Raw genomic sequence first — 15,085 nt, forward strand, 5'->3', positions numbered from 1 at the left:
AATAAATATGATATTTTTAAATTTTAATTCAGTGCACACGAGAGTACCATTTTTTTTTTACAGCTTCAGTAAAAGTGTGGGCTGTTGGAAAAAAATTGGCTGTAGGTATATCTCGCAGTGATGTCTTCATTAGGAGTCCAGTCTCCTGATAATATTATGTCAAATAGCCTAGAGTGATTTCAGTTGAAACATGCATTTAAGTGTAGGTATAGAATTATCTACGAGATTTTTGCTTATTTATTACCTACTCACCCGAAGCTAAAAGTATACTGTTATTAATATATCAACCGTGTGCATTATGATATTCGTCTAAAACATTAAATAAATCTCTATTTAGGTACAAGTGTGGTTTGTCCAGTAATAACTAATACCGCCACCATAAGTGTACGCCTAATATAATTAACTACTATCATTTATTAATATTTTTATACCTTCAATCCGGAAGACTTGAAATTACGCCTTCTATTATATTGTTTCTGATAGAACACGGTATGGTAAATGGTACGCGGTATTTTATTATATTATAGTTAACCTACCGTGTGCGGTGTACATTATGTGTTAATTTCGTTTTATATTATAGTAGATACCTACTTTGTAATATTAGTTAGCAACAGCTGTTTTATAGTTAAATGTTAAGATGTCGTACTTTGGTGGATAAATAGTAAAAAAAACTCCTTCATCCTCAAAACCGGGATAAACCGAAAACAAATTTGACAGTAGATAATGCCGTTAATGCGTAATTTATCTGGGATATTTTAAATACGAAGGTTGTGAGTTTTTTGTTTATATTGGCCAGAGAAAATTTAACTTTTCTGTTTGGTCGTCAGGGTAACTTCTTGATTTTTGTCTTGAACTATGCATACAATACGATTTTCTTCGCATTTATACTTTTTAAGGCGACCTATTCCTATGTAGGTGGATTACGACGCATATCTGGACAACACGTCAACAGACACCATCGATGACGACGAAGCTTCAAGATTGGTTATCGATAGTAGTAAAGAAAAAGAAACCTAAGAATTCGTAATAGATGCTAACAAAACCAAACGATGCAACACTGTCTATTGCTCTGACTATGAAATAGACGTTGACGATTTCCAGGCCCACGTCAAGACATTTGACCATACAAAAGAGTTTTGCAAAGGTAAGATTGATTTCGACAACTATTATGTGTTCCCGTCTGTGCTTTGTTCGACAATCGTCGAATTTTTGAATTCCACACAAATGGAGTTCACTATTTTGCTCTAACACGTGCTCGAAAATATATACATTGCCGTTGAAGTGATATCAACTTGTGTCATTACTCTATTCTACCATAGATTTAATCTGCACACAGATCTTAATTTTCCAAAAATAAAAATATCAATTATATTGCCATTAACTCGAGTTTTTAAATGACAACCTCCTACACTATTATTTATTTTGTTTATGGAGCAAAGTTCCTATACAAACAATGATGGGCCGTCACTCGTCACCGCACTTTTTTTCTCGCCTTTACCTTTAAACTCTAATAATTCAAGAAGCGTTTTGGACTTGAAAGGTAATATACCTAATGTGAACAGCGTAACATTAAAATAATCATGATTTTTGAAATAAGCAGATGAGGCCTTTTAGGGGGCTAAACACCTATCCCATCCACTATTTATGCCGCAGATTCTGGCTGTTTTACGGCCTGTGATATACTTTCAGCATATTTTAGAGTTGATAATATGCATATCAACCACTCGAGTACACGCGGCAGGCTCGGACGCGGTATACCGTCCCCAACCCAACGGCCACCGCAGGATTTCACACGATTACATAAAATTTAAACACACATTATACACATTATATTATACTAGTTGAATATGTATAATATTTAGCTTCGATACGAAGCTGATAAGATGTATTTTTTTTGTTACCGTGCTTCGATTTATAACATATTACATTACGTTTCCGGTGACTTAGATATTATTTTTTTAGGGTATTTTTTTTTTTTTTGTCCATAGTATATTTTATATTATCCGCCCACAACTACATATTATACACCCGGAGACGGCCGTGGCGACGACGACGACGACGACGGTATCGTGAATGGGCACGACCGCGGTCCACCTCGGGACGCTAAATAATCTTTGGCCCCGCGCAACGTTCTTAGACCCGATAAGATCGTATTAATATAATAAATGATCGTACCCGTTTTCGATATCAGGAAGTCCATCGCCGGTATACCACACACGATCATCATACCTATATGATATGACCAGTCTGTTTCTGCCCCAATCACAACCGCGGTGTGTGTTATTATAATAGCGCGTAGGTATATAATAATATTTCGACGGCGATGTTAATTATGAAAGAAGAACGAGAAGAAAAAAAAATATAAAGAAATCAGCCCGGCCGGACGACCGAGCCGAGGGAGTGTATAATATGTAATAATCGCGTTAGAAATGTAAAAAAAAAAATTACCTAGTTGTCGACCACTCTGATTGTGCGGCCACCGTGGTTAATTTATAATACAGGACCGACACGGGTAAAATCCGCAAACTATTTTTGAGCTTATAACTGTCCGTTAGGTTATCTGGACTTAAACGTCTGACTTTAAAGTTGTTGGATCGGTACGGTAGATTGAGGATTGAAAAAGTAGACATGGATGTGAAAATGTTTAACTTTTAGTACTTATTTGAACCTGGAAAAACAATTTAGTATCATGGATTACCATTGGCGTACGATTTCCTCGAAACTGAAAGACATAAATGTTACTATTGTAGATAAGTTTTTGCAAAAAACTAAGTTTGTCAGGGTCAAAAGGTATAAGGCAAGTTCGGCTGATAACAGAAAAAAAATCACGTGTTCAAACGCAAAAATTGCCATAACATGCCGTCTTCTAATTATCTATGTATCTTAGGTTAGATAGGGTACTGGAAAATATACATATAAGAACAAATTATAACTGATAGAGAGGAGTGGTAGTTGTGGCACATATACTATAAATAAAGAAAACGAACTTGTGAGTTAAAATATTGTTATTATAATTTGCAGAATTGTTTACTTTATAATTGTTAAATATTGAGAATCCTCAAAACAGAGATTTATGAATAGACAAAAATATTATGAAATGTTCAATGGTTATTGACACGACGTTGGATAGTGTCCGGTTTTTAATTTTTTTGAAAATAAAGTCATTAGGGAAAAATAATGTTCATTAATTTGATTATTATAGTATAGAGTGCGTGAGGGCGATATGTGTAAATTACATAGACGGTAGAGATAAATGGTCGAGGGCGGCCACGGTAAATCCGGAACGAAATTATCGCGCTTTTCAATCGTGTTGTAAGATTTGTTCGAACATAATACTTTGTTTTAATAATAATTTCTCATCGATGGCCGAGAAACTCGTTTTTTTGTGTAATTTGTTCGTATCCGCTCAAGATGGAAATATTTAAACAACTTAAGGCTTACAGACCAGTTAAAAAACCCAATAAAATCTATACATTATTATTATTTTTTATTAAGTAATAAGGGAAACGGAAAGCCTATTTATTAAGAAACAAATATTTGACAAACATGGATCTAGTGGCCATTTTAAATAAATACCGTCTGATTTTAAGGAGAAAAAATATTAAGATTTTCTAGTTATAAAGCTTTTAAAGTTATTGTGAGTTTGAGTTATGGCGCAAGTTTGATAACAAATTACTTTTGTAGAAGTCATTTCCTGGTGTATCTATTGGACGGATTTCAATTTTTTTTTATTAATGATCTTTGATTTAGCTATTGAGAATTAGTTAGATTTATTAGAAAAAACTATGAAAAAGTAAAAATATAAATGATTATAATACAATTTTGAAAACAAAAATAAAAAAATCTGTCTTTAAGCCCCCATAGAAAATATTATTATAAATCGGTTTGGTAGACACTAGAAAGTTTTAGTATTTATTCGTAAAAACTTTTTTTTTGTTTCCAAACTATTTCTTTTCTCTTCCAGTTATTTTTTTGCACAACAAATTAGTTGGTTAATTTGGAAACTAAAAAAAATGCAGTTGATGATTTAGGTAAAAAAATAACTATTATTAAGTTAGTTTTAACGTTATAAATTTAACTTATTAACTTTACTTTTGCCCAGCCTTGGACTGAAGCCGAGTATAATATAGTTAATACATTATAATATATGTATTTGGGATTCAACCGATTAGTTACCTATATACAAATTAGAATATTAATTATTGTAATGAGTAAATTTCGAAAAATAACGGTGGCCATTATCACTTTAATGGGCTCATAGTAAAATCATATACAGATATATGTTAATTATTATATATAAAGATAAATATTTTTTTTACATTGTACTAATATAATATAATTTATTTAATAACATCTTATGTTGATAAACAAGTTTAAGAAGTATTTATCGTTGAGGTTATTACTTAACAATTAAACAACGTATTTCATTTGAGTATCTTACTATTATGTAATAAACATATATTTTAATGTTTTGATAGTTTTTTTTAAACTAATTATCAACATAATATTATGTTATAGAATGTCTCAACCAAGGTGGATTTATATTATAATTATTGTAATTTGTAAGTGGAATTATTGTTGTAAAATGATCATCAACATTCATCAGTACTCAAGCGTTTTTTAATTTTCTTTAACTTAGTCTAATAATTTTTAATAATACAGTAAAACTGTATTTATACTTTTTTTATACCTATCTTGACTTTTAATAATAAGTATAGGAATTAGGAACCATACATCTGGCTCGATTTTTGTTTTACACAAATTTAATAGATACATAATTTGTATTTTGTGAGGGGTTAGTACTTAGTAGGCCAGGTACCGCACAGGTAAGTGCCCAAGTGCTAATGCTCGGATTTGCTGTGTTAAACTGCCACTGCAAAACTTTTAAGTATTTAAAACATGCAAACATTGGGTCGACGTAGAGTTTTGTTGAATTGTCTTATTGAATCATTAGAGTTTTTTTTTTTGTTACAGCAATTTCAACCAGAGACTCGATTTAACTGTTCTGTTGGTATAGTGATATTTGTTTATCCATTTTCGAATGACGGCAGACCGAAATAATGGTTTTACATAATATATTACACGGATACAAAGTGAATCAAGCGAGATCCGTATAACTCAAAATCGAGTGTCTACACACTAAACCACGGCTATTTATGAAGTCACAGTACATATTTTAATATTGTCGTGAATGGATCGTTGTCGAACGTTGATGTCCTTAAGAGTCTACACACATCAATCCTACGATCACACATGTCTGTCTTTGTCTCCGTCTGTAGCAGATCCGGTGGGCATTAACGATGGATAGTGTACAGGGCGTGGCTATTTTATTATTATTTTTTCATCGAGTGCAGTCCTTAGAGAATTTGTACACTTACCCGATAGGTCCTAACCTATGATCCTAACGGTAATGCTATCAACATCCACAGCTGCATAGAAGACATCATTTTCGCGCACGGTACTACCAACAAATGGTATACTCAAAACGAGTAAATCGTATATGAACCTCTTTCTCATTATTGGACACTACAATATAAATAATAAAATCTGTGTCCTATATTCGTACAGGAATGATTATACAACAAAATAATACGACTTTGAATAGTGCAAAAATTTATTATATAACTATACTTTTAGAAGTATTACAAATGTCAATAATAATAATATATTTAAAAAAAACATTTACATTTAATAACGAAATATAATAATTACAAAGCCAACAATGTAATTTGCACGTTACAAATAGGTACATAATAAAATCCGCGCGCTATATAATATTATATTTATAATATATTTACACAATAGATTTGACAATAATAACAATAGTAATAATATTGTTATTATAGGGTATTACACTAAAATACGTGTTATTGCACTGTACTTTGTATCGTTTTGTCTCGAATAAGGCATACAATAAAATAAACATTAACCATAATATAAATACCCTGCGATCGTGGAAATTAAAATAACCCTTCGTATACATTATGTCAACATCAGAAAAGTGAAAATATCGTGAAAAAGTCCCGTAATTGCAATGTATTTAATATGCAGTTTGTAATAAGTATGGTTTAGGTATATAAAAAAAAACATGTTTACATGATGACAAATCGCAGAAAGGGTTTTACACATTTAGATTCAATATAATTATTATTAATAATAGTCTTATTCGTTCCACATAAGTAAACAGCTATAAGATAACGGACCTCAACAGTAGTAAGATCATTGATTACATCTAAACCTGCGGACATCATAACGAGACGAACATTAATTTGATTTGAAGCACTTTTGAAACTCAACCAGACCACGGCTTATATTTATATGTTAGAATCTAGATCTAGAACTGCTACTTGCAGCTTCTACCTCATCACACTACCGATTAGCATTCAACTGCTGTAGCAAGTTTTTCTGACGTCCGCCAATATGACGCTGAAGTCTTCATCCGGCTTACCGCCGGCCAACACCTGACCGGCGGCTGCAGCCGCAGCAGCAGCGGCCGCCGCCACGTTCTGCATGTTAGTCGTGGCCGGAAGATTTTGCACGTCCGGATAGTGTTGCGGGTGGCTGCCTCCGCCGCTGTCCACCGCGGTGGCCGTAGCGTACCCGTGGCCGAATTCTGTTTTGATGCAATTGTTGAGCAGATAAGTCGTGTGGTGATGCGCGTGGTTATGAGCGTCTACGGCGGCGGCGGCATTTTGTTGTTGGTGCAAGTGCTGCATGGGCTGTGAATAATACGAGCTGTACTGTTGGTGCTGCTGTTGATGGTGGTGGTGGTGTGGCGACGGTTGAGCGAACATGTTATGCTGTTGTAGTTGTTGATAGTTGTGGTTGTTGTCCGGTTGCTGGTGACCGGTCATGTACTTGAGATACCGGTCCAATTCACTGTTGCCGCCGTTGCCGCCGGCCGCCGCGTCCAAGTCGGACTGCTGAGATCGGGGTCGCTGCAGGGTGCCCAGCAGCATTTCGGACGGCGACTGATGATGGCTGCCGCCCATAAAGCTCATCTCCATCATTTCCCCGTTACCGCCGTGATGGTAGTCGTTGTTGGGTTGTTGCAACGACGTCATGTGATGATCTTCTTGTAACATGTTTCCGACCGCTGTAAACATCATAATAATAATAATAATAATATGTAAGAACAATCGTTTTCATTTCATATACTATACCGTGTTGCGTAAGCATTTTTAAAAAGTGATCCGTAATGGTTCAGTTAATTGTTAAATTTAGTTTTTTTTCGCAACTCGGCATTAAATTCATTACAAAAAAAAAAAAAAAATACATACCATGGTAGGCGTCCGATTGTCTGGCCGTCGACGGACTACTGCTAGTGTACACGGTACCGCCGGCGTGTAATCCGCTTGTTGAATAGAACGGTCTATTGGCGTAATGTGGTTGTTGTTGCTGTTGCTGCTGTTGTTGTTGCTGTTGTTGTTGCTGCTGTTGATGGTGGTGTTGTGAACTGGGCCCCAGCACCTGTTGGTCTTGAGAAGTGGCGATAGGCGGGTAAAACGTACCGGTCACGATACTGTTATGTTCGTAAGCCAACCGTTGGTTGGTACACATCATCACCATACCCTTGGCTACCCCCATGGCGGCTATGGAGCCTGGCGCCGGTTGATAGGACGACGTCTGAATGTTGTTGTTGAACTGACGATGGTGGTTGTTATTGTTGGCGGCCGTTGCCGATTGTTTCTGGCCATAGTAACCGGCGAAATCATCGGGCTCGTACTTGACTTCGGCCCTGTATTGGTGGTGGTCTTTGGTCGGCGGTTCCATCGGTGAAAGTTCGGGCGTGGGCAGCGTGGGCGTCTTGCTGGTCGCTCGACCGTTATTGTTGTCGACTGCCGAAGGGGCGGCTTCGTCGGCCGATGTCGCGACCGTGGAAGGCTTGTCGGGGTCCGGACTGCACGTGGGCGACGATTCGGGCGTGATCACTTCGGACACCCTGATCGGCGAATACGGGCTCTCGCTGTTCGGGTAGTACGGCGAAGTAGTCTTGGACGGGCTGTACGGCTGGTACGCGTACGGCTGGTGCATGGCCGGCGACGAGTACGACGAGCTCTGGTATGGCGAGCTGGGCGGATACTGCACCAGCTTCACCTGTCCCACCGAGTTGGGGCGCCTAGCGTTAGGCGAGTGGCCTGCCGCGGCCGCTGCGGTCGTAGCCGACGTGGGTGATCCCGCTCGCTGTTTGTTGTGCTTCCTCCGCCGTGGCCTATACTTGTAGTTGGGATGCTCTTGCATATGTATTACCCGCAAACGTTCAGCTTCTTCCACGTACGGTCGACGGTCTTGCGGCGTTAGACTTCGCCATTTTTTACCTGTTAACAAAAAAATACAAACATTGCCGTTATTATTATTGTTAATATATTTGATAATAATAACAATAATTTTTTTAAATGCACGTTTCGAACAACCAGGTAAAATATTTTAGTACTATTAAGTCTATCTAGAACGGCATATCGCTTTGGGATCAAAACGAGTTTTTGAAAAATATATTTTTTAACAGATGCTATAATAGTTGTAAGCTGCCAAATCCAATAAACCGTCGGAGCCTAAATTGTTAGGGAATACCCAGACGTTAAACGTGTATGAAAAACAGGTAACATAATTAATAGCATAAGATGCTGACGGAAACGTGGCCCTATGTCGTACAATAATTTTAGCTGTTAGACTGTGTTGGCGTAGAGCCGTTAAACATTTATGACGAAACTGCAGCGTAGTAATATTCTTTTTGGGTATCGCATATTTTTTGGTTCTTTGAAATGTACAAACAAAATACAAAAAACGACAAAAAATATTATTTTTCATTTGAACCTCAAAATCGCCTAAGGAAATACATGTATAAGCGATAATAATACATCAGGCATAACGCTGCAAATCATTAGGCGGTTTAGTACGTTTGATAGTAGTATATTATGCTATTTTAGGAAATAGTGTCCTGGCTCTGGTCGGTGCCGGGGTAAGCACGCGACGCGGTGTTGATTCTAAATCGTGTTCAAGACTACCGTTGTCAAAAGAGAAAATTAATTTCTGTACTGTGTAGCGCCGGGTGTATTCTACTCAGTGGCTATACCTAGCTTGGGTACTGTCATGTCCGTGTTGTAATTTATAATATACATGTACGTGTAGACTGCGTTGGGTAGGTAGGTATATAGCCGATTTCCATAACGAGTTGTCTTCGAACAGCCACCGCAGAGGAATTATTATCGTGACCGACTCGTATGTGTGTATGTTTTTTCATTTTCGGTATTAAATTATTTATATTACTCTGGCTTGATTGCACCGAAATAGGACAAAAAATCCGCCGGAAATAATGTGTGTACGCACCAAAGGCGTGAACACATTTACCATGTAGTTAAGCCGTCCTGATCATCGCGGTAGTTAGTAGTACTTTTTTTTAACCGGCAAAGTTAATATTGCCCTTCTAACATTATATGCCGGAGATGAAACCAACGAAGACTGAGATCGCTTTGGGTTGTTACAATCGCCAGTGAATGTTGTTGATCATTTATCGTCGCCCCCTGCAATGGGAAGAGACTCCGGGAAACGCCATCAGACGGTGCGGTTAGCGCCACACGGGCAAAGTATAAGCCGAAACGTCATAAATCTTATAATATAACCCAACCTGAGCACGTACTGTGTATGATACACACACTCGGGGCGGCTTATCGAAAACGTGTCACAGTACACACGGGATTTGGCTACTGATCGATTGTTTGTCGGGCACCGGACCGGTTCGAGGGATGCGGCCACACCCCCCCACGGGGGCAGCCGTTAATCCCGGAGGTGTGAGATATAATCGGTGCGGGAAATCGGGAAAATAAATCCAGAAGCGGACACCGGCCGTTGGGGTAGATGTTAACCGAAAAATAAACACCAGAGCCCGAATTGTATAGTTATCATATTTGATCTTCGAGTATAGACACAATTTTTATCCCACACAAAGTAGCGAAGTAGAGACGTTTGTAGAGAGGTGTATAGACCCAGCCGGTACAATTTAACGGGCGACAGACGATGCTAGTTGCTATTCAACAGTACTCAGTAGGTTAATTATAGTACATCAAGAATAGTATTATATATGGTATGATACAATGTGCGTTTATATATAAAACAAATATGTTTAAAACATTTGTTGAATGTATCGCTGAGGGGTTATGTCAATTTGGTTGCAGTCCGACCAAACTCAGGTTCTTCCTACATGTATTTCAATAACAGCTGTTTCTTTTGTTTGTCGAAGAAGAGCAAAGTGCAAAGAATGCCATAAGAGAGCACAACAGCCATAAACCGGGAAAAATGTTTGGACATTGCTTGTTATTGTTACTGTAGCAACTCGTAAATCCGTTCCGCGGTTGTACGGTTTTAAACTTTTTAATACATCAAAAGGGTTTCTCTGTTTTTTTGACGTGCCTTAAGTTCCGGTATGGTGGCCAGAGTGATTGACAAGGATTCCGATTTAGTGGCGGCCGCTTGGTGCTGGTCGCAGACGGTCATGTTCGTGGTCACTGCGGTGTTTGGACTTATCGGTGGCACCATGTTCTACCAGACGGTGGTGCTGTCCGACTATAAGTGTTTCCTGTACAACGAGATGATGGTCTACCACTCTGAGGGGTCCACCGACATGTACGGCAAGCAGCTGTTAGACAACGATGCTTGGTTCACGAACGAATACTGTAACTACGGGTTCGCCGTTCCCATAATGTCGTTTGTCTTCTCCACCATTTGGATCCCGTTGTACGTGCAATTTGGCCGCGGCGGTTCCGTGTTGCCTAAGTCCATGGCCGATGACAAGTAAGAAATGCACAGACGGTGTATCTCCAAGAAACTCGAGTCGTCAAGGTGCCCGATCCGCCATTATCAATCAAAACACTATTTTTGTTTAATTCAACATACTGGCCTGGTATAACTTGTCTGGTACAACGATTACGAACTTGGCCACTAAAGTGAATTTTTTAACCGTTTTTTACACTGCGACTTTGGGGACTTGGTGGGCACACGTGCACTGGACGGGTTAGGTTGTACAATATAATACGGGTGTATCATTTTCTGGTATATCGTGGGATTAGCGTGTTCGTGGGTCAATGGAAGATCGTGTTCTGGTCGATTCTGTTCAACGCGTTATTTTGGTTCAAAACGCTAAACGCCACGTTGATTGTCACTAATGGATTTTGGAGGTTCCAGGACAGCGTCGTTTTGTTACCGATCGAAGACGAATATCGAACATATTTGTAAACAAAACAAAAACTAATTCCAAAAACAAAAATCTTACAATTAGCTTAAATAACAGCTGTATTTGTGTGTGTTTCTTTAGCAACGATCATCTGAAACCGGCTTATTACTATTGCATAGTAAGTATACAGAATATAATATATGTACAATTAAATACATTCGACGGTGTAAAAAGGTGTCCCAATTATAATGTAGTGTAATACTTGTAGGGATATCGTTTGAGAGAAAAAAACCTACAGCTTATAATATGGGTATACCATTATTAATATTTAGCCGGGTTATACATATTATATTAAACGTGAAATTGATAATGCTTTTTCGAAAACGTCATCCACGTGTAATAACAATCGTGAATTGCATTTTGTTTTTCGTCCAACCACTATTGTTCGAACGGACGAGAGCGTTATTAATCGTCTGTTTTCGTTTCCATTACACTATACACGAACCTCCAAACAAACCCAAATATTATTATTATTATCATTATCATCATATTTTACAACGGACCGATAGAACGAAAGCCGAAAGGGTATTTGTTAAACCATATCTTGTTGTATACCGTTCGTCTTAGGCGTTGCTTTGGGTGTTGCACGCGTCTTGGGCCGTCAGTTTGGTGTTGTCGTTTTGCCGGTGCGCTTTAGGAGTAGATTTTGAAATCGAATACGACGCTTTGGACGACGACCACAAGTCTGCCGAAGATCAATTTGTGTTGTCGGCCCATATGTTAGAATTGCTGGAAAACCAACAGTCGTTGGAAACGGACGGAAATCGACATGTCAAAATCAAATGACCCAAGTCGAAATTGACATTGTAAAATATGTGAGAAAAGAAATAGATTTATGTTTTAGACGAAAACATATATTCTAATTATTGATTTGAGGAGCTTAGACTCGAAATTATGTTTTATATAGACACAATACATTATTGGACATATTATATTTCTAGTTGTGATAACATATAGTCCAGTCAATTGAATGTTATCAATTTAGTTATTCTATAACTATAAATGTGTTGTATCCTTATATTGACCATCATTTTAGTTGGTCTGTCTATTTATGGATTTTTGGAAATCATTGGCTCGAACCTTGATAAATAATTTGATAGCCAAGTCATTAATCGTACGTTGATTTAAATAATAACGGGATATTAAATACATCAAACAGACTGTTTGCAATGTAGTCTTATTGGACCTAATGGAAAGTCCCAGAAGACCGCGGGGGATCTTTGGCGAACAAATGAGAAAAATGTATATTTGAACGATTACTGCGAGTTTTTGTTTGGACCATTACGACGGCGGCGCGGTTCGCTTTTATAAATTGGTAAAATAATAATAATAATACCGCTAACCCGGTCACAGGTCACAACGTCTCTAGTGTTGTAGGTGTCGACGGGTGATTGATACACGAAATATTTGATAATTGTGAACAAATTGATTTGAGAAAACGAAATAACAAAATGGACTTTATTAAAGGTACCTATATCTTTTTGTAATATATTATTTTATTACCCAGTGTTGTACGGTGATATATATATGTGTATTATAATATGATGCTGAGAGGAGGGCGGACGCGAAGAAGATGGGTTTAATGACTGGCGTAAAGGTGTGAAGTGATGTGACGGGCCCGCGGATCATTAATAATGGACACCGTGGGATGCCTGTATAACCGACCAAACAAGGCGTTTATCAGCTCTTGTACTTATATTGGATTCTCTCGCCGCGTGCTGTCTCCGATTCACGATGACTGCGGCAAAGTCAAGCAACACGATAACACATTATACTATCGTCGGTCAGAATATTATAAGTTTAGGTACACAAATTCGGTTAATTTGTGAAAAATCAAATTCCAAGAGCCGCAATTCCATGTGCGCATAATAAATGTATTCCTTTAGCTGCCTGTCACTTCGGTAATCCCACGATCCCCTTAGTGTGCTCGTTACAGCTTTTCCGTTTTGTTTAGATTTACATTAAACCGTTAAATGCATCATAAATAGCCGGCGATTGAGTAGTACTGTTTTATCGAATTGGCGTGGCCCACGCGATGTGTTGGTTTAATAATTGGCGGACTGTGCGAGATAGATATGCGCGTGGGTCAAAAGCAAAACTGTGTAATACCTATGTAATATTTTCGACAGCACGAATAAGAAACAAGCGAGCAAGCCAAGTTCCGTTTATCGCATGTCGAACAGCAGATGGTTTTAATGAGTAGCCCGGAAGCGTTTCGTTACAGTTTGTCGCCTACACCGGATTGACTTTTTTTTGTCGTCTTGTGATTGACTATTTTGTAACGATCGTGCAAAAAAACTGCTTTCTATTAAGTTTCAAAACTTATTTACTATGGTGGATTTTTGAAAAAATCTTATATGATAATATGATTTCTGACAAATGAGTTAGGTAAAAGCCAAAAATTAGGTTTGTATTGAATTTATGTATACCCAGAAAAAATTGGTTTGGGCTTTTAACAAAAATCCCGGGTTATTGCCAACTATAATTTAAAATAAAACACCTATCATTGTCAAACTATAATACCGTCTCTTCTATTAGTCCTCTGTTCTGTCTCTGCGATGATAATACTACAATTGACAAGCTCAGTCGATTGCAACTTAATTTACTACGTCCGTATTTTCAACTGTGTTTCATCGGGCCACGTTTTCAAAATTCGGCTCTGTTTTCCAAAAAAAAAACCTTCAACATAAGTCGATTTACTGAAACTCGAGGAACGCGGTTTTTTTCCAGAGTGGTCCATCGATGAACAATAGATGCACCTATATAGTAGACAATAGGCGGCTAATCGAAACGTAATTTGAACGGCTATAGAATATTTGACTACGGGTCGCGTTTTGGTAAAAACAACAACACCAGAGACGCCGCGTCGGCTTTTTTAGAGCGCCCCAAAGAGGAGGGTACTTAATGGTGTAAAGCCCGCGGTCGGTGCCGTTTAATGTGGTCGACGGTGGCGTTAGAAGCGCGATCGGCGGGTGGGCTGCCCCTCTTGTCTTAGCCGACCACCCGGCGAGGAAGACGGCACGCTGAGACCACAGTCTTACCGCGACACAGAATCGCCTCATCGACCGTTATTATAACCGCGCGCACCAGTTCGACACACACAAAATCCAATAACAACAACAACACAAGTGTAGCGCCGCCACAATTAATGCGGTTTAATTACAAAATTAAAAAAAAAAAATCGGATAACCGATCAAGAGGTAAATCTTGAAGAGGTGATCTTGTCCATGATAATCACTATAATTATTATTATTATTGTGTACAGGAACGCAGTACGCACACCCTTTCGACAAAAGTGACGCGACTAAAACGGTTTTTGAATATTGTTCACTGTGGCAACACAAATTATCTTGTTTAATACATGTTTACTTAGTATGTAAACATTAAACGTCACGAGAAGTCGCCGCATAGATGGCGTTTAGATGCAGGACCGTCTTATGCTATGTAGGGGGGGGGCCTTGGGTCCTATGCACGTGACAACAGCCAACCAAAACCGTTCGAAAAAGAAATTCCGGAACTAAAAAGACTTTTAGCAGTGACTTACTCGTTGTACCTATTTTAACTTAAAAATTAATTTTAATAAGTCACTATGCGATTAAAAATGCAAATTTTCAACGTAAAATTATTGTTTACACAATTAAATCGTAACGGTAGTCCTGAACATATTGCAAATAATTGTATTACATATAAAGTTAAAGTAGTAGATTTAAATTAAGATGATGAAAATCTAATCGTCAAAATATCTGTAGTCTCCGTTTAAGTTAGCGACCCAATAGAGGTATTCGCAGGTAAACGTATAAACATAATATGTTTTTTCATCGAGTGCGGTGACGGTTTATTAGCCAAACAAAAAACGCC

General features: G+C 38.1%; 1 protein-coding gene across 1 annotated transcript in view; it reads right to left on the bottom strand.

Moving 5' to 3' along the window:
• Positions 1-5,721: 5,721 nt before the first annotated feature.
• LOC126845855 (putative transcription factor SOX-15) overlaps positions 5,722-15,085 on the bottom strand; it is a 69,774-nt gene continuing 60,410 nt past the window's right edge. Inside the window, exons 3-4 of the mRNA XM_050584848.1 lie at positions 7,281-8,318; positions 5,722-7,096 (exon numbers count right to left, since the gene is read on the bottom strand). Of these exons, the coding sequence (XP_050440805.1) occupies positions 6,384-7,096; positions 7,281-8,318 (1,751 nt within the window). The 3' untranslated portion in view covers positions 5,722-6,383. The remainder of the gene's footprint in view (positions 7,097-7,280; positions 8,319-15,085) is intronic.

The sequence above is a fragment of the Adelges cooleyi genome, unplaced genomic scaffold (genome assembly GCF_023614345.1).
Source record: "Adelges cooleyi isolate 19-005CV unplaced genomic scaffold, UGA_ACOO_1.1 ACOO_flye_CR_arks_rails_tigmint_CR_PRNA_108, whole genome shotgun sequence".
Classification (NCBI taxonomy): Eukaryota; Metazoa; Arthropoda; class Insecta; order Hemiptera; family Adelgidae; genus Adelges; species Adelges cooleyi.